The sequence below is a fragment of the Homarus americanus genome, unplaced genomic scaffold (genome assembly GCF_018991925.1).
Source record: "Homarus americanus isolate GMGI-L3 unplaced genomic scaffold, GMGI_Hamer_2.0 scaffold7626, whole genome shotgun sequence".
Classification (NCBI taxonomy): domain Eukaryota; kingdom Metazoa; phylum Arthropoda; class Malacostraca; order Decapoda; family Nephropidae; genus Homarus; species Homarus americanus.
In genome coordinates, this window is record NW_024718273.1 from 10850989 (window position 1) to 10876978 (window position 25990).

At 38.9% G+C, this 25990-nt stretch overlaps 1 protein-coding gene across 4 annotated transcripts in view; it reads right to left on the bottom strand.

The window, feature by feature from the left end:
* Window positions 1–11493: 11493 nt before the first annotated feature.
* LOC121859411 (hemicentin-1-like) overlaps window positions 11494–25990 on the bottom strand; it is a 251339-nt gene continuing 236842 nt past the window's right edge. For 2 of the 4 annotated variants that reach the window (XM_042356203.1, XM_042356202.1), the window contains 7 exons: window positions 24809–24963; window positions 24162–24297; window positions 23427–23532; window positions 17710–17900; window positions 16085–16294; window positions 15787–15881; window positions 11494–14097 (listed from right to left, as the gene is read on the bottom strand). In XM_042356203.1, the coding sequence (XP_042212137.1) occupies window positions 13297–14097; window positions 15787–15881; window positions 16085–16294; window positions 17710–17900; window positions 23427–23532; window positions 24162–24297; window positions 24809–24963 (1694 nt within the window). In that variant the 3' untranslated portion in view covers window positions 11494–13296. Of the gene's footprint in view, window positions 14098–14780; window positions 15230–15786; window positions 15882–16084; window positions 16295–17709; window positions 17901–23426; window positions 23533–24161; window positions 24298–24808; window positions 24964–25990 lie in introns of those variants that run through there. The other 2 variants (XM_042356204.1, XM_042356205.1) reach the window with 2 other exon arrangements.

The following is a 25990-nucleotide window of genomic DNA, read 5'->3' on the forward strand; positions in this document are numbered from 1 at the left end:
AATCCATCGTGCAGCAGGACACCAACTCCCTGGCTAATCTGTGACGCCGAACCCTTCGTTATGAAGGGCAATAATAGCTCCTCGTGTTCCCTCTAAGGTTTCCATGTCGTCTGGCATGTGTAGATCTCTACTGCTTCATATTGCCTCTGTTTTATACCCACGTTCATCGAGACCGAACCCTCGCTCATCATTCAGTCGACACAAAGCAACAATCCGAAAAAAAGAAACAAACACACTGATTGTCAGCCATATGGCAACACCTAGTGGGGAGGGGGGTGGTTATGAGGATACACTTACCAACCTTCCCGACATATCACAGTGTATACGTATAGTTTCGGAAGACGTCGATCACACCCTGCACCGATATTTTTTGGTGCGAGTGTACAGTGAAGGATAGTAGATTCTATCAAATAACACGCTGGGAATTTTCAATTATTGTTTTGTAGCAATGTTGATGATAACTATCAAATCATGTACACAGTAAGTGTAAATTTTTAGTGATGTATTTCTGATGTTAACGTACAGTAGTAGAAGGACAGACTTGTAGCAGTGAATTGCAGCAGATCTGGCCAATACATTAGTTCTGAAAACCAACAGCTGTATTTAATCTCTTGCATAGTACAATAGTTTAGAAGAAGAGCCGACAATATATTGCTACAATATTGTCAAGACCCAAGTAGTTTACGGGACCAGTGTGAGACCTAGAGTAATTTAGAGGGGGAACATTGTGTAAGAGAGGACGTGTACATTAATAAGACAGGAAGTGTACATCAATAAGAGAGGGAGTGTACATTAATAAGAGAGGGAGTGTACATTAATAAAAGAGGAAGCGTACGTTAATAAGAGAGGAAGTGTACATCAATAAGAGAGGGAGTGTACATTAATAAAAGAGGAAGCGTACGTTAATAAGAGAGGAAGTGTACATCAATAAGAGAGGGAGTGTACATTAATAAAAGAGGAAGCGTACATTAATAAGAGAGGAAGTGTATATTAATAAGAGAGGAAGTGTACATTAACAAGAGAGGAAGTGTACATTAATAAAAGAGGAAGCGTACATTAATAAGAGAGGTAGTGAACATTAATAAAAGAGGAAGCGTACATTAATAAGAGAGGAAGTGTACATTAACAAGAGAGGAAGTGTATATTAATAAGAGAGGAAGTGTACATTAACAAGAGGAAGTGTACATTAATAAAAGAGGAAGCGTACATTAATAAGAGAGGAAGTGTATATTAATAAGAGGAAGTGTACATTAACAAGAGGGAAGTGTACATTAACAAGAGAGGAAGTGTACATTAATAAAAGAGGAAGCGTACATTAATAAGAGAGGAAGTGTACATTAACAAGAGAGGAAGTGTACATTAATAAAAGAGGAAGCGTACATTAATAAGAGAGGAAGTGTACATTAACAAGAGAGGAAGTGTACATTAATAAAAGAGGAAGCGTACATTAATAAGAGAGGAAGTGTACATCAATAAGAGAGGAAGTGTACATCAATAAGAGAGGAAGTGTACATTAATAAAAGAGGAAGTGTACATCAATAAGAGAGGAAGTGTACATTAACAAGAGAGGAAGTGTACATTAATAAAAGAGGAAGCGTACATTAATAAGAGAGGAAGTGTACATCAATAAGAGAGGAAGTGTACATTAATAAGAGAGGAGGTGTACATCAATAAGAGAGGGAGTGTACATTAATAAAAGAGGAAGCGTACATTAATAAGAGAGGAAGCGTACATTAATAAGAGAGGAAGTGTACATCAATAAGAGAGGAAGTGTACATTAATAAAAGAGGAAGTGTACATCAATAAGAGAGGAAGTGTACATTAACAAGAGAGGAAGCGTACATTAATAAGAGAGGAAGTGTACGTCAATAAGAGAGGAAGTGTACATTAATAAAAGAGGAAGTGTACATCAATAAGAGAGGAAGTGTACATTAATAAGAGAGGAAGTGTACATCAATAAGAGAGGAAGTGTACATTAATAAGAGAGGAAGCGTACATTAATAAGAGAGGAAGTGTACATCAATAAGAGAGGAAGTGTACATTAATAAAAGAGGAAGTGTACATCAATAAGAGACGAAGCGTACATTAATAAGAGAGGAAGTGTACATTAATAAGAGACGAAGTGTACATCAATAAGAGAGGAAGTATACATTAACAAGAGAGGAAGTGTACATCAATAAGAGAGGAAGTGTACATCAATAAGAGAGGAAGCGTACATTAATAACAGAGGAAGTGTACATTAACAAGAAAGGAAGTGCACATCAATAAGAGAGGAAGTGTACATTAACAAGAGAGGAAGTGTACATCAATAAGAGAGGAAGTGTACATTAATAAGAGACTAAGTGTACATCAATAAGAGAGGAAGTGTACATTAACAAGAGAGGAAGTGTACATCAATAAGAGAGGAAGTGTACATTAACAAGAGATGAAGTGTACATTAAAGAGAGGAATTGTATTTTAATAAGAGAGCAAGTGTACATCAATAAGAGATGAAGTCTATATAAATAAGAGAGGAAGTGTACATCAATAAGAGAGGAAGTATACATTAATAAGAAAGGAAGTGTACATCAATAAAAGAGGAAGTGTACATCAATAAGAGAGGAAGTGTACATTAACAAGAGAGGAAGTGTACATTAAAGAGAGGAAGTGTACATTAACAATAAAGGAAGTGTACACCAGTACAAAATAGTGAAAGAGACAGTTCACAGCAAGATGCAATGTACAACGGCAAGAGGCAGTGAACAACAGTAAGAGAGGCAGTGAGCAACAGTGAATTTAATGCATAAAAACTGTATTCAAAAGGACACCATGCAGAAATATTTACTCACTCATGTGCCAGTAACGGAGAGTAGGTGACAAGGGACACAGACACACACCTCCGTGCCGGGTGATCCTCCTCACTACCGAGGGTGACGCACCGCAAGACATAAATAACTGTCGTGGAGGATCATGGCAGCGCAAAGCTGTACAATGCATTGTCTAACGGACGATAAGTGGTGTGGTTCGTCACTATGAAGAAAGAGTTAAAAGGAAGGGAAAATAAAAACAAAAAGAAGGAAAGAACGTGTTTGTGTTAATGTACTGTATTTGGTTACGACAAAGCGTAAATGTTCATAAGAGTAGATAGTATGTTTCCAGGCAAAATATCAGAAACGAAAGAGATGACCCATTAATTGCCTTCACGTCATCATCTCTATGTTTCCATAGATGATAATAATTCACTAAGAACTCAACTTGCCAATAGATTTTTTTTTGCTCAACATACTTGTCATCACTACGTTTAAAGTATTCATTAATAACTATATACATAATTACAGGCTGAACTAAAAAACCCTTCTTGTACTGTATATAGTCAGTGGTGCACTTCGGTAACACGGGTGACATTACAAGTGTTTTATTGATATTACAAGTGTGTTAATGATACCCCTGAAGATTTAATGATATGTGACTGCCAGTATACATGTGCAAGAATTGAAGATAACAGGAAACACTCAGGGTAAGTTGAATAACACACCGCTTTTTTTTTATGGGATTAGCCCACCCGGACGCAGGTCACTGACCCACATCGGGGCCTGGGGGGCGAAAATGTAATAATAATAATAATAATAATAATAATAAAATAAATAATAGTCATAATAATTCATAATTAATACAATTTATGATAAAACAAACAAAAATTAAATAATAAAATAATGATGATAATACAGTAACTGTAATAATAATAATATTAATAATAAAGAACTATAAATACAAAAATGAAAAAAGATCAAAAGTGAGAAACGATATATGTATGTTGTGTTGTCAATGGTAAGAGAAACAATTGAGACCCTGCAATTGCGTGTAAATGAAGCAGAAAGTCAGATGAGCAACCTGGGACTTGGTCACAATTTTCGTGATGCCATATGGCAGCAGGGTCTACCATTAGACAACACATTATGCTTCCAATATCTTCCCAGGCAGTGGTACCTCCCTGTTTGGTAGCTGCCTACTACCTACTACCTACTAGAATAACGATAACAGACAGATGGAATACTGTGTTGGATTAGTGGGCCTTCTATTTGAGTACTAAAATTACCTTATTTACCTAATGACCACCCAACTAGACATGGTCATGCCGAGGGAAGGACGTCAGTGGCCTTGTACGATTCCTCCATCGTTATTGATAGGCTGAAATGGTTGTTTCATACAGTTAACACCCTTAATAATGAGTTGTTTTCTACAGGGTTTACTCTAATATGCTTCTCTAATGCACAGAATGTAAAGCTATTTGTGCAATAAGGGAAAAAAATACTATACATTAGTCAAAATGTATAACCACAATTTTACTAAAGTTACATTCCTATTAGTAGATCCCAGGATAATATTCTAAGATTTGGGGAATTTATATTAAACTTAAGAATTCTTTAGGTACATTACAAATAACATAGTGGTACAACAGGTAGAGAGTATTTTAATTAGATTCCTATTAACAAAAAAAATACGAACTTTATTGTCTCATTAATGGGATGATGGCTATATTGGGAGTAAGATTTCAGACTCAAATTAATATTGGTCTTTAAGTTTTTTTGTGTATGTCAATAGTAATAATTTGAGGAAAATATACAAAATTATAAAGATTTTTTTTTTTTTGAGCTTGGCATTTTAGCCAGTCTTGCCCGTCATCTCGGAAAAAAAAAATATGTAGTTTGCCCCTGTGAGCAACAGTGCGGGATCCAGGTGTAACCACTGGCCTCATGGCGGCAGGTTGTAGTAGTTCAACAAGGCGCAAAACTGAGACAATAGTAGTCATGAAGTGTATTAGTATTTGTGTATTTAGGTAGGTGTGTTTCGTTTTATGTTTGTGTTCTGTAGTGAGTGTGATGTATTGTATAAAATTGGGTTTAGCAGGGGAAACCCATAGGGAACCCCACCCATCACCTGAGAGAGATGAGGCGGTCTGCAAACCTTCAGGACTCCATCAAGCGGGGCTATAGGCCGCCTCATCTCACCTTAAACGGTAATAAAGCGTACTTGTTTTGGCTGAAGACCGCATGCTACGTGTACAGGCCAAGATAGTAGCGCACGGTGTGTAAGTTTACCGAAATGTTTTTTGACCAATATCGCAAGAGTCGGTCCTGATAAGTTAGCACAATGCAGGTCCAAGGTATCAAAGGGTTCACTTGGGCCTACCGTCCTCGCTCACAGGGGAAGAAACCTGGACCAAGGCCGAGAGGTATTGCAATGTCCTTCAGTATTCCAATTTATCTGAGAAAAACCGAAGACTGGCTAAGGTGCTAAGCTGACGCTACTTTGTTCTTTTATTTTTGGACAACAGAGGTAGTTGTGGCCCGAGGAGAATACACGATGCCATCCTTAGGTTACTGAAGTGCTTTTCCTAATAGCCTAAGAAGAAAAATAGTTAAGTTAAGAAATAGACTTAAGAATATAGTAAAGTTAATACAGAAAAAAATACTGAAGATGATTTAAAAAGCGCCGTTAGGAAATATAGTGATTAACAGACTAGATTAATCATAGTGAGATGCACCTGTGGGATTCCTTCATTTAGGTAATAGTATTATTACCTGTTCTCATAACCTGTATTTTAAGTAACGCATTCGAACAATTAATAATACTTTACCCTCGTTTCCCACTAAAACTACTATATTTACAAAATTCTTTCACGGAGAAAATAGTTTCTCACCTTCTAATTAGTACAAGTAAGATGTCGAAAGTAAAAAAAAAAGGAATTTTATAATACGTAGATATTTTTTAGTTGTGGAACTCGCTGTGCGTTGTTCCAATATCGTAAGAAGAACGTGATGTTTGAGATATTAAGTGGTCTTATTTCTTTAGTTATTACAATGATTTTTTTAGAGCTGGGCATAGTTGCTCAGAATTAAACAGCTAACCGTATTGAAATTTATTAAAGCTGTTGAATTTAGTTTTTGTTTTAATGTTATTCACTAATCTTAGTGTTACTCAAATGCATTAAAAAAATAAAATTCTTTACGTGCGGCTGTCAGGACGCGACGTTAGGGGATATAGATCACTTAACCACTTGTGTCCGGGATCCCCTCTGTGCTGCATGAAATCGTCGGATGATAGCCAAATAAAATATTAAAAGTGGCGTCCCCGTAGTGAAGGGTTTAAGCTATTTATTCAGATCAGACAAATCTAACCTAATCAAACCTAATCTAACCTAACATTACCTAACCTAACGAACTTAGAAAACTTTTTAGATATGTTACGTAACAAATAAGTAAGTTAAGTGGGGTTTTGCTGTCTCATTTACTGTTTTAAAGGTGGTTTATTGCATATGAGAATACGACATTATACCTCAGACTCTTCAGGTTATTTGACTAATTAAAATCGACATATCATGAATGAATAATTGTTCAACTCCTGGACACTTGGTTCGTACTAATTAGAAGTCAACAGCAACTTTCTTTCTGTGATAGAAATTTGCAAATAAAGTACCTATGGTGTAAGATAAGGAAATTATTACCGATAAACTTCTTACTTGCAGTCTCAACCGTATTCAACCGAGCGGACTCTTTGCATAAACAAGAGAGATTTCTTTTTATTTTACACTATACTGTACACAAACTTTTAGCCAAGATCCCCAAAATGGCCCACTCGCTTCCGGCTTTATTTTAGTGGCTATTTTTCCATTGCCAATCTTAACACAGAGACCAGGGGAAAAGTTTCTTAAAATTTTGACATCTTTTTTTATAGGATAATAAGAAAATAACTCATATTGACTGGCATTTGAAGTAGAAAATAACCACTCGAAAACATTGGTAGGAAGATGCACAAAAGGCTATCCTTGTACAAATGCTTTTTTTTATTTTTTCTCTACCCAATTTTCGTATTTCTCTATTGATTGTAATTTCCACAATAAGAATTTTCTCTCCTTATTTTCAGAAGTTATTACTTTTTTTGCATTTCAGTGAATAGGTTAGGTTAGGTTAGGTTAGTTTCTATTCAAATTCCATTAATGTTTAGTTGATATTTTATAAATACTGTACAGTTTATTCATAGTTTATATTATTTACTAATATAAATGGATGCCAAATCAGCATCCGCATCCGCAGAGCATCCGCAAAAATTTCACTTCCGCATCCGCAGCGCACCCAATACATGAGGATGTTTCAGATGAGTAGAGGTTGAGATTTCCATATTTAGTTGAGATTGACATATTTCACTGCAGTAGGTGTCTCACAAAGTTGACAGGGTAATTACCCTGTTTTCGGGTAATTCCAAGGCTTGCAGGGAAACAGGGAACATATGTGAAAAAATAAACAAATTCTACAGGCCTTCAGGCCCATGGTTGGGTTAATTCGCCTTTGATCACAATCAGATATTTACAAGTTTAGACAGAGAAAGAAAGATAGATAGGATATATACAGTATATATATATATATATATATATATATATATATATATATATATATATATATATATATATATATATATATATATATATATATATATATAAAGAGAGAGAGAGAGAGATTCTGTCCGGGTCCGTTCAAAGTTCGTCCAGAACGTGTCCATGTATTCCGCACGGGTCGTCGGATGCCACACTCTCCCCTCACCCTGCGCTCTGTGCTGTAGCACATGTTTTGCTGCTAGATCTGGCCTACTTCTGTTGGTAATTATCCTTACTGGGGGTGTAACATTCTATCACAGTTAAAAACCTTTCATTGAAATGGCGTTGTCAACCACTTTAGTGTGGAATTATTTATCATTAGAAACAAATGACTTGGCAAAATGTAATCTGTGTAAGAAATCTTACTCCCACAAAGGACGTGGTCCAACTTCTCTTAGAAATTATTTGAGATCAATGCATACAATACAATAATACAGTACAATGAACTGACAGGAGGCTGAAGCAAGAAAAGGTAAAAAACAGAAAGTGCAAAGGGATAAAACTCCTCTCCAACTAATGAAACTTGCTGAAAAAAAACCCAATAGATGAGTGTATCGAAAGTGTAAAGCCATGGGATGCTTCTCATTCAAAGTCTAAAGAGATAGATAAGCGTATTGCACAAATGTTAATTGTAGATGATTTACCATTCTCTCTTGTTGAGGACCTATGCGTATGTTTTATGCATCACTGATTTGTGATGACGTTTATGATACTGTGTCTGAAAAAGTATGTGCTTTAGTTCATAAACTGACGCATGGGCTGACACATCTGCCGGTGTTTTTCTGCTCAATCTAATTGCACATGCCATGGACGATGATTTTCAGAAAGTAAACATAATACTGAGTGCAGAAACATTAAGGGGAAGTCACATCGGTGAGTATCTCTCAGAGAAGTTTGACCAAATGGTGGAAAAATGAAACAGTTTGCTTGAATAACGATGTTCACTGTTCTACGAGATGCAGGACCTAACATTCTTGACTGTACAGTTCATCAAATACAGTTAGTTGTGAAAAATGGCATAGCCTCACAGAAGGCAGTTGGTGACATTATTTCTAATTGTCGTAGCATTGTAACCCATTTTAACCATTCAACCATGGTTCAAGACGAGCTGAAAAAAAAAAAACATGAAAAACTTCAACAACGAAACCTCAGTGTGATTCATGACATACCAACAAGTCGGAACGGCAATCTACACTTGCTCCAGCGTATTGACAAGTGAGGAAGCCATTGTGCTTGTACCTTGTATGCAGCTTCTAACTCTAAAAGCCAGCAACTGACTAACTCCGAATGGGCCATCTTATCCAACTGTGTGAGAACACTGAAGCCGTATGAGGAAATTACGAGAAGATTGAGTGCATCTACAGCTTCTGCCGTTTGGGACAGTGTGGATACAGCACAATGTATACTAAGCCTTCGGTACTCAAGGAAGCAGCAAAGCCGGCACTGCTCTCAACCGCGTTTACTTCCTCAGGATGTAAATTTAAGAACCCATTTATAGCTGGATGGACTGGGAGAGCTCGGGATTCGGACCCCTGGAACAGGAAGCTCTGTAATGTCTAATAATACTAATTGGTGGTGGGCGCCTCATCGGGAGTATTTGAAGATGGTGCCGGGGACCCCGTGAAATGTTTTCTCCATGATGTTTGTTCACTTTTGAAGTCCTCGTCATTGGTCCATGCACACGATTTTGTGTCTAGGACTAAATGTGTTCTCAAGACGAAAGGGTGAAGAAATGGGAGATGGAGTGCTCCTCCCGTTACTCGCCCTTTTCATGTTCGTTTAAAAATAAAATGGAAATGCATGACTCTTTTTAAGAAATTTTTGTATGGTAATTATTGACTCCTAAATATTTAGCTAGTGTTTCTACCTTTCGTGTAATATTAGATGACTTGCAGTGCACATGAAGTAAAAACAGTTGCGGGATATGTCTGTCAGAGGCTAAACCCATCTAAGTTAAGTAAGTCTAATTTAGTTTAGACTCGTATTGGTTACGTTAAGGCACTTTTATAAAAAAGATTATAATAAAAGTTCCCTTGACCTGTATCACTGAAAATATTACTATACTGTATATCAGTTAACCAATCACTGATGTATTAATAAATTTATTCAGCAAAATTCAGTGATGGAAACAATTCACAGCCAGTTTCTATATAATGTGCTGGGATGTGAAAATACTCGTATACCTTTTCAAAGGGTAACACATGAATCTTTCGCAGTCAGATTTTGTATTTATTTTTATTACTGGAATTAGTCTCTGGATGGGATATCATAAATAATTCGAGTGTGATCTTCATTACAAAGTTTATTGGTGATACATGCAAAGTCCTTGTCGTTGACATATCAAAATAGACTCCATATAAAACTGGTTTTAAGAATATCATACACAGTTAATGTTCCACTTTATAGGTTATGGAAACTGCTTCTTTATACAAACAAAAATGAGTAATATATATATATATATATATATATATATATATATATATATATATGTATATATATATATATATATATATACACGGTTGTGTAGATACAATAGCAAAATTTCTTGTCTTAGTTATATCACAGTACCTTACCTAATAACATTATTATTGTGCATTAACTAACATGTTGGGGGTTTGTTCATAACTTGGAATAGTTTACAGTTTTCTTCACACAATACATAACACAGAATGAAATGAAAAAACTAGTTTTGTGTGTGAACCAGAGAGCAAGACTCCGGGTTGTGGTTGTTTACATGACTGCTGTGAGTTGTGTGGTGCCACAGAGATGCTGGCACTCGGTTGTCTACATAGCCTCTGTGAGAAGATTGGTGTCACAGCCAACCTAAGACTATGATGTAAACAACCCAAACCACAAGTAACTTGCTATATCTGCTTCTGCTACAATAAATAAAGAGCAAACTCACATTAACTGACACCATTCATGAATCTTCGTTAATTTCGTTTTCTTCGTCAATTATTTCCTGAGTCTCATTTGTTCCCAATTGTGGTCGATGGTAGGTGGTGTATACCCAGATGGTCTTCGTAGTTATTCACACTCAGGAATTCACTTAGCACACTCTCTGAGATGACACAATAATTTTCTGAGATTTCTTTTCCACTAAATCACACCTATACTCCCCCCCCCCCCACCCCAAAAAGGTAAGGAAAAGAATGACGTTTTCATTTCATGCGTAAATCTATTTGAGCTATTGTGTGAGTACATCAAAGTTTTCCTTGAGTGATTTCTCTAACATTCCGGTGTTTTTCAGCTTCAGTGAGGCGTGGCTGCTGGTACTTCACTACTCTACGAGCAAGTTGATTAAGTTTATCAGGTTACTTTAAAAAATTCAGTTATCTACTTCATGTATCCACTTAACGAATTGAAATGAGGAATGTTTATGTATGTGATGACCCTTACAATAATCCCTCTGAATATTAACTCAAGTTACAATACATCCGGGCTAAATCTCCTCTAATGACGTGAATACATGCAGAAAATGTTACTGCCTCATGTAACTATACTGTACTAGTTTTTTTAATGTTAAGATATTCAGATTTTTTTTATTCTGAATATCATTCTGTGTTTGTGTGTGTGTGTGTGTGTGTGTGTGTGTGTGTGTGTGTGTGATTTTCATTTTTCTTTTGCTTCATAATGTTCACGAATTCTATGTATCAGTTAAGTCTAAACATATGGATATAGATAAAGACTTTTGTCAAAAATCTTTCGATTCAATCATTCTTAGAAGTTAGAACATTTTTCTACATTTGGAAAGTTTCGACGAAATCATCACTTCTCAGAACGTTGCTTGATATGCCAGTTACAGGAAGTAAACAACCCAAACTTTAACCTTTTCCTGTCATCATATCAAAATAAGAAATCGAATAGCCTCAATATAGTAAAAAAAATTCTACGTCTAACCATTTATCAACGAAACTTTTACAATTAGAGGTAATTATAAATAAGTAACACAAGGAAAGATGAGGTATATATATAAAGTTAATGAAACACCCGGGATTCTAATTATTTCACTTAACAATGGTCCTAAGTGAGAGGGAGTGATGACGTCTTCCTACATACACCCAGCCCCCCCACCCCACGGGAGTCTTCATATCACAGTTCCCAGTTATAAGCTGGTCTAGCTACTCCAGGGTGAAATGGAAGTAAATAGAGTGACACACATGACTAACCCCAGAGACGTAATTACTTCTTGAGAGGACCCGAATTTATTACTTCACGTACAGTACATCTCTGAAGAAATATCGGTGATGTTTGTTTATTTTTATGTCCCACTCGGTGGTTTGGAGCCAGTGTGTGTGTGTGTGTGTCTGCTGCGTGTTGAACTAAGACAACAGTAACTGGAATATGGTGATGACAGAATACTGGTGCCTATGCGTTCAATAAGTTTATTAAGTACGTGAGATGCTGTTTATCTGTTACTATAACGACACAGTTTTGTGCAATATCCGTAGTTTTTTGGGGGCCGTTAATTGTTCTCATTATTTAAAGCAATTAACTAATTTTGAGAAGTAACGTTACCTAACTGTTTATTATTTTCTCTTCAACAGTTCTGAAACCAACTCGTTCAGTTTTTATATTTGACTGAAGACCTGTATATTCCTTGAGGTTTATCCTATGTAGGGGAAATTAATGATCTGTAGGAGTCCACTGACAGTAAGAGAACACAGTTAACTTTCCAGGCGTAAATACTTCAGTTGAATATTGTTAATATAATTAAAAAATAATATTTCATTTTCGATTTGTTCTTATCATATTTACCACAGAAATATAAAATCTTTAAATTGTTTTTACATAGAATTGCCTGGCGGCACCAATGGGTCGAGTCCGATTCCATAAATCCACAAAGATTTATGTTGGTTAAGTTACAGTAACGCATGTGGTCCTCTAACTGTATAAGTGAACAATTATAGTTACGCTCATTTGCGTAAACATCACTTACTTACCTGACTTGATGATTGGGGCAAGGAAGTGGATTTTTATTTAGATAATTATTTATCTGTGTTTAGTTGATTTAGAGAAAAGTAGTAACTGCGTGACGCGTGACAAGTGAGCAATTATAACCAGAGAGGGTGAGTGCTATCTCACTATAAACTGCCGTCCTAATGAATTATGTTTTATGGAGTGAAGTTCTAAAAATAATGAATTATACAGGATGAGTTGTCGACCGAAGAAGTGATTAAGGCCGCCAGTATCTCTCTAATGTAATTATTTTTCATTTACGCGCCACGCAAGTCACTGTAGTGTAGGTCGAGTAATTATTGTTAATATAATAACAATATAATTAACAGTTTGTAACCTGATAAGATGATTGTAAATCCTATAAGTTGTCTTGAGGAAATTAGTTTGTATCTATGTACAGTATAAAATATCACTAAACTTAACCAAAAAGCATTGAGAATAAAGTTCAACAATATATGTTATATGTGATGTTAAGCAATTAAAGAAGAACCGTGCATGACTGTATGTTTGTAGATGTGGTGCTGATGTGCGCGGTATATGAGGATGTAACAATTATTTTATGATGCCATAATTTCCCAGCTTAGTGGATTTCATTTCATATATACAGATTTCCTAGTTTAAAAAGTGCTATTTTGAAAAAAAAAATGTGGTCAAAATTAAGAAAAGGTTCCATGTGTGCTTGTAAAGCAAATAATATGCGTACTCGTACATATTCATAAATGAGTGACTGTTGTTTTCGTGTTTTTCGATTATTGTAAACGTGCGTGTAGTTGTCGCCATATTTGTATCTTTCCTTGAACGAACAATTGCACGTGTTTACGCGAACAGAATGTATGTGACTGTTAGCAGAGACATATTAATGTTCATAGTTGGTGAGCTGCAGTATTCCGGGCAGAAGCAGTAACAGCATCATGAGCATCAAGTTGCTACACAGCACTCTCCTCCCCATGTGTGGGTCCACCTGTCCAGGTGACGTGCTTGGCTCTGTTTTTGGGGCTTGAGTGCGTGATAGGAGACTCCCCTGTATGCTCTATGCTTCCCTGTGATACTAAAGTCCTCTGAGGGTGTGGTCCACTTCCTAAGTGGCTTGGTGCAAGCCCCAGACCCATATGCTGTGACACAGGGTGGTGAGACACAGGGACGCTCATATGAGTGGTGGTGATGACTGATGGGGCGTCGCCTCCGAGGCCTGGGTGAGGTTGCACGTAGTGAATAGCGGCCGGGTGGGGTGCCTGAGTTACTCCGGGTGATTGCTGTAGAGCGGCGTCCGTCCCCGTGGTGTAGATGATCTGGGGATGGGCTGGGTGCTGTAAGGAGAAGGTAGCTGGCGTGCCATGATGTTGGGGGCGTAAAGGTGGGGAGGCCCGCGCCAGACAGTGTTGAGAGCCTAAATTGCGTCCCACGCTTCGCTCCACCGAGGAGGAACGCTGGAGACAATGCTGTAATGGAGATGATCGTTGTACAGAGTGCTGACTGCCTTGAGCATGGTGCAGAGCGTGCTGATTATCCGAGGAGCGTGGGAGCGTGTGCTGAATACCCGAAGAGCATGGGATAGTGTGCTGGGGGGCAGATGTGTGCTGTAGTGCGTGCTGGGTGGGCGATAGGTCGTTACAGGAGGCAGAGCAGTACTGGGGTGGGGGCGGGATGTGGGCGGGGATAGTGAACACCGCCCCTCCGCCCGCGCTGGCCGGGGTGGAGGCCGTCCCTGTGCTGCCCTCTGATGTGGCCTGGGGGAGAGTCGCCATATGGGGTTACGCCACATTCAGCCTTCAGTAACCCTCCAGTAGAGGTCACGCTCTCATTTCTACTCTCCTAAATGCTTCATTTAACAATGACTCACACTCACAATCTCTATAAGCCTCACTCACTATATATGATTCACAAACTTATTTTAAGATAAATTTGGGTTCCATTTAACTCGGGGGCTTAACCTACATACACCATTACATAAACCGCAGCAAAACTTTACCACATCCCTTGGCATTTACACAAGTTGACACAGACACTCATACACACCAATTTCACTTGCTCACACACCAGAAGTCTCTCACACTCATGCACTGCCAAACTCATGCACTTTTGTAACTCATAAGTTCCTTAGTCATGCTCCGTTACCCTTACTGGTTCATGCTCCAAAAAAAAAAAAGACGTTAGGCTCAGGTTCCTTAATACATTCATTCAGACTTCATACTAACAATTGTAAAGCCACTTGGTTACACGACTAGTCCACTAGACATGCATACACTTTATACTCCTCCCCCTCCACTACACTCACATCTTCGTACATGAGTAGACAATATTCACTCTCGTCTTCTCATTTTATAAGTGGTGTTCGTATTATATTATATCTGTCATAATCTAAGGGACTTTTGTGCACATGATGAATTAAATAGTATGTATAAACACGTGATATAAACAAGTGTCGTTGGTTAAAATGAGTTTTTTTTTTATGCAATAATAAAAGTGATAGTCATTTATTTCGTAGCCCTCATTTATAATGGATAAGGACAGCTACTGTGTTATATTTGTATTGCATATGATTACCACAAGCCAAGGGGTCTTGGTATTGACACTGCAAGACATATAATACATAGGGAGCAGGGAAGAATGCGTGCCAGAGTAGCTAGTATGGAGAGTAAGATGCACCATAATCGTTGTGTCTGATTTAGATCGATAAGTAAAAAAAAAAAGTGAGAATTGCATAATTTTTGGTGAAACCAGATTGGTTGGTGCACGAATACTTGCATAGAAGCTGTGCTCAGCCATTGTCGTTTGGTCCCGGCCAGTGTGTGGTATCTGATGCTTGCAGATCAACAACTCTCTCAGCGAAGCTCTCAGGTCACAGGTCCTGAGGCTTTCCTGAGACAGTGAAAAAACCATATAAGTAAACAATGGAGAGACAACTCTACAGGACGCCAGACTCTTGAGTGAGCTTCAGACAACACACAGGCATCGTGTACCGGCGTGACGTGTACCGGGACAAAGCGATCAGTGTTGGTGTTCATTATGCATTACTGTGTGTCTGAACCGTCACTGTTGGCCAGTTCCCCTGTCATAATTTCTTCGTAATTCTTACAGGAGAAGGTGGCCATCATGCTGTGTTTACCGATGGTTAAGTCCTCATATTCCCATTTAGATGGTTCAGCTAATGATGTCTAGTTTGAGTTTCAAAACAATGTGACAGACTTTAATATATATAGCCGAAAAGTGTCACCCATCTATTAACTACAGAAAGAGGATAATGGAGAGAACATGCAGGGTGGGGCATTAGGAGCAACCTTAACTCATCGTGAAGCAATGATTCATCGGGGAGGAGGAGAATCATCATGGAAGTGTTGATTTATCAGGGAAGGCTGATTAACCAAGAGAGAGCTGACTCTTAAAAAAAATTACTCCTTAGGAAAGGGATGACTCACCAGGAAGGGGTCGGCCTCGGTAAGGTCCGAGTTATCCACCAACTCGCCCTTGGCACTGGTCATTGCCTCCGCGGTGTCGCCCTTCACCTCTAGCTCTGATTCGCAAGAAGTTATAGACCGTCAGTAAATAACACACACAGTTGATGTACAGCTTCGTTACTTAACATGATGTTATCCAAGATATCAAGAAAAGTTCAAGAGATGTAAATGTCAATGAAACGTATTTTATCATTGTTGAGGCAGTAAATATTGTTCCATACGTTGTTATAGACTACAACTATGTAGTTTCATGACTCACCTTGGCCAGCCACCAGGTCAGGAGTCCTGCCAGCGCCTCTGGAACAGTGGCGACGAGTGATGAAGATGGCGGCAGCGGCCAGGAGGAGGAAGGCACCCACAACACCCAGGAAAACGCCCAGGAGGGGGGACACCGCCCCAGCAGGGCCTTCCTCAGGTTCAGGTTGACTACTAGACACTCCGGCGACTGCCACAGCGGGCGATGAAGAAACTACATGTTATTCATTTTGTGTGTCTTTTTCACTATGTTGGTTGAGATACACAGAATTAGTAATGTAGGACAAATAAGAAGGATGATTGTCTTTATAAAACTTGCAAGTTTAGGGGTACACGTGCAGGTAATTTACTAACGAAACTTATGATCATATCTATACTCGTATATTGATCCTTCGTTAAGTTTTCGGTGAATTCTTGAGAACACGTGACCATTATGGCAGTGATCTCCAAATTACAAATGTTAATGCTCAGAAAAAGACTGATTTAGTAGATTTTAACTTACATGGAAGTTTCATTCAATTAGACAAAATCTGACTGTAGATGATATTATTTTAGATTAGTAATATTCACTGGTCTCTAAAAAAAATTATTAGCAAAATTAATTCTGATATTTTGCGTAACGCTTCATATACATTCATTTTCCTTTAAGGACTGTATTAATTGAAAAAGAAACATCAATGTTTTATGGACTTTCTTTAGTCATATCACCTCTCTACCTATCTTTCACATTATGTTCATTGTTTACATATTCTCTGGTGATGGCCGTGTTTGTCGAATTTGTAGAGTTAATGACCTGATCAATGGTGAGTTGAAAATTTTGAAGTTGGAAAAATTAATTACATACTTTAGGTTCCAAAATATATATGAAATACGTAGACTATTGTATGTTATAAACTATCTTCGTCATTTCGTCCTGCAAAGACTCTGTATAAGCTGATTGTGTCAGTTTTGGCAATTAGAGTAAACGTTTGGAGCGGGTTTGGGATTATCCTCAACCACACAAAATTTCGGGCGTGACGAAGGTCCCTGGCCATAACGAATCTTAATTAACGTGTAATTATGCTAATATCTTTTCTAGTGGATGAAATGTTTGGGACATTTATATTTTTCTTCAAAACATTTCTCTTGGTAAGGTTTCTAATTACTGATGGATGCTCATGATTTTTTTTCCTTTCCACTTTTCCGGTTCATGATTCAGAGAATCATAAAACAGTATCGTTTTCTGATAGTGTGTGACGCCCTCCCACTGCAAATATCTTTCTCCTAGCAAATTTTGCATTATGGGTGAAAGTAGATTACTTTCGTATTTCTATCGCATGCCGACTTCTTCACTTTTACCATAAGTATCATTATATAGATAATGACAAAGTACAACAAACGCCATAGATCAGTAAAATGTGTTAGACTACATGGAGTACATACAGAATTCCTTAATATTAAGTTACAAAATGAGATATTTATATAATATGAAAAATACTTAGAATATATACAGTTAATCTATTACCTAGAAATTGATCTTTATTTATTTATTTTTAAACTACGAACCCTGTATTAAGAAAAGCTCATTTTAAATGAGACTTAAATTTAAAATCCTATAAACAGACAGTATTGAATTATGTCAATACTTACTCATCCTGTTCTCTGCTACTTTGAGGGTGAAGGCCTCCAGGGAGACAGGGGGTGAGGCGCCCTTGCGGTTGAAGGCGGTGAGGGTGACTACGTAGTCCCCACCGGGAGACAGACCTTCCAACGTGAACACCGGGGACATCCCTTCCAACACTCGCACTGGCTTGGCAGACCCCCCAGCGTATACCTCCGCTCTTTTCCAAACAAGATTAAGTTCATGTACTGTATTTGTGTTAAGACATACATATAAGGATTTGCTTCTCTTAGTAACAGATGTAACAGTATGCCACAGTAATGGGGAGAACATAATATCGCTATCTTTACCAACTGTGTATCTGTTGAGGTGACTGTTACCGTTAATATAACAGTTACTTGTGAAACTGTCATATATGTAACAACCTTCCAGGGTTGTCACCACTTGTAACAATCACTTGTGAAGCTCGTTACCTTATACTTTAGACATACTAAAATATAGATCAAAGTTTATTGGATCTTCTGTAGTGAAATCCAATATGTTCCTTTGTTTGTATTTATTATAAAAGGTTTCTATGTACGCTTTCAAAAAGGATTATCACCGTAACATAACCACTGTAGCTATGCGTGTTAAATGAGGACGGAGGCCATGTTAAATAGCTCTGCTAAGTACGTTCTGTTGATGAGATAGCTGAGTGAGGTGAGTAGGGACCCATCGAGGGAAGAATGGAAATATATCCGACGTCCTCCCTCGAGGGAAGACGGAACCATCCACGATGGCTCTCAATAACGCCTTCCTCTAGTCAGGGTTATCAAAATACTGCCCGCAATAGGTAGCCAGAGAGCCGGTTACTTAATGCTTAACTCAGCACCAAGTGACGTGACTTCCCGTGGGCACACCTTATCACGTGCTCTGAACATGCTACCTCATAGCTGGTGGAAAGTTACAGGGGCTGATAGAATATATGTCTAATATAATTAACCCATTTACAAAAATACTTCTGCCTATAAGACAGGGGCTAATACATACAGGTGACGGCTTGAAAATATAAATTTGCAGCTTACAACTAATAGACATACAACATAACATTATTTGTTAGGAACTAAAGAAGAACGGTGAGAGCACTGTTTTACCTGCATATATGTTTATACTTGTGTATTGATAATTATAGTAATGTAACAAACGAGTTGAAAAGAATGTTTACAACATATGGGTCCACATATCTTGGTTCTTAGTTACAAGGGGAAACGAACATACTGAGGTACAGTACAACTCTCACTCTGTACATTTTAAACCGATACAGTAACGTGAATAGCCAGTTACTATATATAACTCATGCATATATATTCATCCTCATACCCATCATCGGTATATAATGTTATATGCAAGAGTCACTTGATGTATGAGTACAACATACACCTTATCGGTCTCCCCAAAAAACAACAACAATTCTATAATAATTTTTGACAATATGATGAAAAAGATGTGGTTAAATATTAATTGCATAATGTTATTTAAACTTTCAATTAATGTCTTTTGTTATATGGGCCTGAGGCAATAGTTATTTATGCCAGTTTCTAGAGGAAATAATTGAGTAAACCTAAGTCTGAGGTCCAGGTAAAACCTTTACCTGCATTATCAGACTAACCCATTATTGTGGAGTTTTCCTGCTGCACCAACATTACCGCCAGTGGTCCTTATGGCTGTTAAAGGTGTGTAACTGCTGCTGCTGGCCCACCACCACTGTGTATACCACCACCACTGTGTATACCACCATCACTGTGTATACCACCACCACTGTGTATACCTCTACCACCACTGTGTATACCTCCACCACTGTGTATACCACCATCACTGTGTATACCACTATCATTGTGTATACCTCTATCTCTGTGTATACCTCCACCATCACTGTGTATACCACCATCACTGTGTATACCTCTACCACCACTGTGTATACCTCCACCACTGCGTATACCTTCACCACTGTGTATACCTCTACCACTGTGTATACCTCCACCACTGTGTATACCTCCACCACTGTGTATACCTCTCACCACCACTGTGTATACCTACACCACCACTGTGTATACCACCACCACTGTGCATACCTGCACCACCACTGTGTATGCCCCACCACTGTGTATATTTCCACCACTGTGTATACCACCACCACCACTGTGTATACCACCACCACTGTGCATACCTCCACCACCACTGTGCATACCTCCACCATCACTGTGTATACCACCACCACTGTGTATACCTCCACCACCATTGTGTATACCACCAGCCACTGTGTATACCTCCACCGCCACTGTGTATACCTCCACCGCCACTGTGTATACAGTACCTCCACCACCATTGTGTATGCCACCAGCCACTGTGTATACCTCCACCGCCACTGTGTATACCTCCACCGCTACTGTGTATATCTCCACCACCATTGTGTATACCACCAGCCACTGTGCATACTCCCAGATTTATCAATACGACCATGTGAGATTAAAGAATAATATTAAAGAGACGGGTCATACATTCCTTAGTGTATGAGTGTTAATGATTTGTAAATTATTTTTAATTCATCCTTCCTGGCTGAGCCCCACCTGTTGACCTTATTCACCCAAATATGAACATGATAGGGGCAGTAGGGAAGGATGTTTGGAGTAAAGGGGACAATTACTTGGGCCGGGTAGACGGAAGGTGCTCCAGTTGTGAGGGCTGATCCTTGCATTTTCTATTATGTTTTATCAGGATATTAAGGAATCCACATAATATAACATTTCAATTGATATTCTTATATGTTTGTATCGTAAGCATTGTGGATGTGTTCATTTTAAGAAACAAAATTGCAATTGTGACCTGCTATGCGCTAATAGGCAAATCACATCGCAAATGCTAAACTTTCTTTTCTTAATCGTTATCAAACATTATACCAACCTGACGGTAGGACTTGTGAATGTAATATATTTCCTTTACATTACTCTGTAAGCGACTATTGTGGAAGGAAAATCGGCAAAACGCGAGGGACACGGGTGATTCTGGGGGCCAGCCTGCCTTTTGATCTCTTTCGACTGTATCAATCTGTAAACGGTGTGCAGACGAGAGTATACGCAGACGACCCGATAAATAGAACACACACATTGTGATATCAAATTGTCAGTAATATTCTATCAGTTGTTAAAATGTTTCCCACATAATTTGCTGTACAATAGTAGTGATGGCATACTGAGAAAGTATGAAATTTCGGTTATTTTTATCTCAGCAAATTCTACATAATATGTTGGCATAACGCAAACATTGTCTTAACATACGTTTGACGATGATTCCTAATCATTACTGCACACCGGCACTAGTGCCTGAATATAATGAGTATTAATAATTGGTTATACAATATATAGTAAGAAAATATATATATTCGTATTTGTAATACTGAGTTTTGGTAAGGAAGGCACCCACCCAACCAGCTCTCCCTCCCTCCCCCCCCCCACTATCCTCCCCTCCCCCCTTTGCCCCTTTTGACTCACTGAATGACTATTGGTAACCTCTAACGATGTTACGCCGCTGAACTCTAGTAAAGGATGAATGAAATATAATTTACATATTATTAACAGTCACACTTGTGTGCATTGCTAAATGACTAACTTTCCCAACATCGAGAAATGGCAAAGTACACATACTGTACACATACACTTACACATACACATACACATACACATGCGGGCGCCATCTATTGTTAAATAGTGACTTATATTGGTGGTTCAGACTCGAACCTCGATGGTTCACTGTCATTGACGGGAAAGCTTAGCCAAGCTCTCCATTATGAGTTTTGGACATAATGCTCGGGGATGTAATGAAAAGTTTTTTCGTGGACTGTACACACAGTACATCCCTACTTCCACTGTGTACACATCCACAGTCACTGTTTACACGTTGTTTGTGTACACCTCCACCATAGTGCTTTTCTACTGTTTACATTTCCACTACTTCTACGTACTGTACAGTACACCTCCACGATAAGATACATCTTTACTACCACAATGTACAATGAAAGACAAAAGTCGTGTCGTGAAATTTGGTGAAAACATACGCGGAAGGGCTAAATTTTTGGTACGCTCTGCCTTGTGGTAGGAGGCTCTCATAATGTTTCACGAGTTTTATTTAATCTTCGGACAAAACCGCTACACGACTTTTGTCTTTCATTGTATAGAAACCATCTCACTATGTGCACCCTCACATAGTGTATATATTTACTACCATCATTGTGTACACATATCCTCCCACACATCTATGTGCACACGACTCAGGTCACTTGGGGCACCCACGCCAGAGCTGAGGATTATCTACAACGAATTTACACTCCCCAAATTAACGTATGTGTCACCAGCCTCGTCTTCTGTCAACTCTACCCAACAACGTCAGCTAGAGAAGGTACAGAAGAGGGCCTGCAGAATCATGCTCGGCGCAGACTACTCCGGCTACAACAACGCTCTCTCCACCATGGAAATGCCATCCCTCAGTGACCTCCACCACCACGCAATAGCAAGGTTTGGTAGTGGACTACTGCACCATCCTCGTCATCGCCACCTACTACCACCTGCAGTACTCTGCCCACCTCGCGCAGTCCGCCACTACAACAAAATTCAGCCCATAAGAGCCCGCACTGATAGATATAAGAATAGCACCATCCCATCTATTGTTAGAATAATAAATAGCTCCTGATTTAAGTACTGTACAGCCCTGTAAATGTTTTGAACGTATTTTATTATGTCTAAATCACATGTAAGTTTGTATATTTTCAGCCACCGGCTGCAACTTCATAAACCGTTTATTATTATTATTATTATTATTATTATTATTATTATTATTATTATTATTATTATTATTATTATTATTATTATTATTATTATTATTATTATTATTATTATTATTATTATTATTTTCCTCCTTACCATCACTGTGTCCATACATATCTTCCCCACCATCACTATAAACACACCCTCCTTACTGTCGCTGTGCATATATGCCTCATGCAGTCACTGTATACGCATCATAATGTTATTCTGAGCAGTGCATTCATTAACATACAAGAAGCACAACGCCACCCTGAGCACACCTCCCCTGACACTCCCGAGCATCATGCTTCACCTATCTAATTTGTGTGTAAACAAGATTCATCAACAACACCCTCTGAGATTTGTACAAGTATAGACAAACACGTTTCTGTACTGGTGTTTGAAGCACTACTGTACTGAAGAAGGAAATTTAAGGATTTGCAATTCTTTCATTGTGTATTGAATGATTTAATGTTGAAAAACAAAATTTGTCCTCATTTCTTTATTCCCTTTTTTTTCACTTTTGGTGTGTGGCGTGTCACTGTCTGCTACCTGTCCATTCTACGATCCTCCTTTATCTGGGCTGCTCCTCTGGTACGTACATCCATCCTCTTCTCTTTCCTCATCTCTTTCCACCGTATTCATTTACCCCGGGTCTATTTTTCTTCCTCCTGACCACAAAATCTCGAGACCAATTTTAACTATACTGGTTAAATCATACTGTGCATACTGTGTTCAGTTAATTGGGTACCTCGTTGATTAACTCATTAGTAAGGTAGTGGAAACCTTTATGGGTGTACAACGAATCTAAAAATTTCATATAGGATTCCTTTTGCATGCAAATATAAAAGGGATATACCCACATGTAGTGATAGAAGAAAGTGGTATAGAGGACAGTTTAAGAGACTCACCTGAAGGTCTGTGTGAGTCCTCCGTCAGCACCCGGTTTACAGGTGATGTGCAGAGACCCTGCCGACTGGTTAGTCAGCACACAGTCACGCACACTGTCGGGTGCGCCTGTATCGGGAAGACAACAGATAAAGTGGTTTTACCTTCATGAAAACCCATTTAAATGAGATAATGTGGATATAAAATATATGTGTCACTTTTGTAGTTATTCTTATACTTGTGAGTAAGTACAAGTCCCAAGTAGCCTAAGAAATTAATGCAGTATGTTCAGACAACGACACCAGGTGTTATCCAAAAAAATTGGGAAAACGTCCCATTTATCATGTGCTAGGTTAAACGCAGTCAAGGGACGTTGCAAAAACCACCTGAAGACTCCACAATGTATAGTGGACCTCTTTGTATGTAAATATTCTAAAGATATACAGTATATTTCGTTGCACGACACACTAAAAATCAGTTGATATTAACACTCTTGGTTAGCTGAATAAATTGCATAACAAGCATTTTTAAAGTGTTGCAAATTGCTTTGTAACTTGATAACATTGTCCTTACAAATATATCATGCAATGTCATGTTTCGTTGCCCCAAATTTATAGTGTTATATTTCTATATATCTCTATATGAGCTAGAGTGTGAATAATGGTTATCTGCAAGTTGGTAGAAGAGCATAATAGTTTGCGAGTGAGGTCTAACATGAGACTAGAGGATAAACAAAACAGTGTGTGAGTGGTGAGTACCTGCAGGCTGGAGGGTGAAGGCGCACGGGTCTTTCTGGTGGCCCACCACGTTGGATGCCCAGCAGAACACGGTGCCGTAGTCCCGGGCGGAGTAAGCCACGTACCGCAGCCTCGACACAGACCCTTCCACCGTGTACTAAGAAAAATGAGTATAGATGTATGTAAAAAAACATACACTGAAAACTAATACTACAGAACGCTGAAAAATACGTTAGGTCTGAATAGCTCGTCACTCATCTTAAGAGTTTTTGGGGCGCGTGGTGTTGAAGGAAACATTGAACCTCCAGTTTAAGATACTTACAAGCGTGCAGTTTAAAAAAAAAACTGAATCAGAGAGCCAGAAACCGAAAGCAAAATAAATTACAACAAAATCTTCTTGCAACTTTTATTTTCATTTTTCTTTTGGTGTAATATTAAAAAAAATGGGATTATTTTTTTTCTCTCTTACACAACACCGAACTGCAAGGAGTACAAAATTGCAAGGGAACTTCAAGAGCAGATGTCTTGTTGGTTATTCCTAGAGGACCAGCGAGCGCCATGATATTGCAAGTCGAAAGGCAAAAAATAAATTATCTCATATTTATGTATCACTACAATATTTTAAAGTATAAAAATCAAACACCTAAGACAATAACCCCGAGTCTTACCTCGCTCGGCCTGAAGCGAGTGGAGTCGACCGTGTTGTTGAATAGCCAATAGAATGTGACGTTGGCTGGGTAGGCGTCGACGGTACATTGCAGCGTCACCACTTCTCCTTCGACCGCAGTCACCGTCACGCGCTCTTGGGCACACATTGGCCCGTCTGTAGGGGACACAAGGACTTTCAGTAAGGGACACTAGAGGTATTAATAAAAAAGGGAGGTTGGGAGGTAGTAGATAGTAAGAGAGGCTGATGGTAGGAGACTCACACGAACGTATAGTTGAAGTACCAATAGAAAGAGCACGATAAAAAGAACAAAAAATAAGAAGATGCAAGTCAGGATATTAAGAAAATGACAGGAAAGAGATGTTAAGACTTGCAGCTGATGATTTGGAGGAAGATGTTTATACAGAGCAAAGGTTTATTACTCGAGAGAAGCTGACGATATTGGAAAGGAGCTGAAGAGGCTGCCGAGGGATGACTGACAGTGCTGTAACATGGTGATGATGCATGTCCCGAGAGCGAGTTGTCAGGTCATTGACTGTGTGTGACTGTAGGGAGAATAGAACACTTAATAGTGTATGAAAAACTGTGTATCTTATTTGATGCTCACCATACACACAGTGACATAAAAGGCCAAGGGAGGGTGAGTGGAGGAATTGAGAGAGCCACAGAGACAAGGAGGGTGAGTGGGGGTACTGAGAGAGACAGAGGAACAGGGAGGGCGTGTGGAGGTACTGAGAGAGACAGAGATAAAGGGAGGGCGTGTGGAGGTACTGAAAGAGACAGGGACGGTGTGTGGAGATACTGAGAGAGACAGAGAGACAGGGAGGGTGAGTGGAGGAGTTGAGAGAGCCACAGAGACAAGGAGGGTGAGTGGGGGTACTGAGAGAGACAGAGGAACAGGGAGGGCGTGTGGTGGTACTAAGAGAGACAGAGAGATAGGGAGGGTGTGTGGAGGTACTGAGAGAGACAGAGAGATAGGGAGGGTGTGTGAAAGTACTGAGAGAGACAGGGACTGTGTGTGGAGGTACTGAGAGAGACAGAGAGACAGGGAGGGTGTGTGGAGGTACGGAGAGAGACAGAGATAGGGAGGGTGTGTGGAGGTACTGAGAGAGACAGAGAGATAGGGAGGGTGTGTGGAGGTACTGAGAGAGACAGAGAGATAGGGAGGGTGTGTAGAGGTACT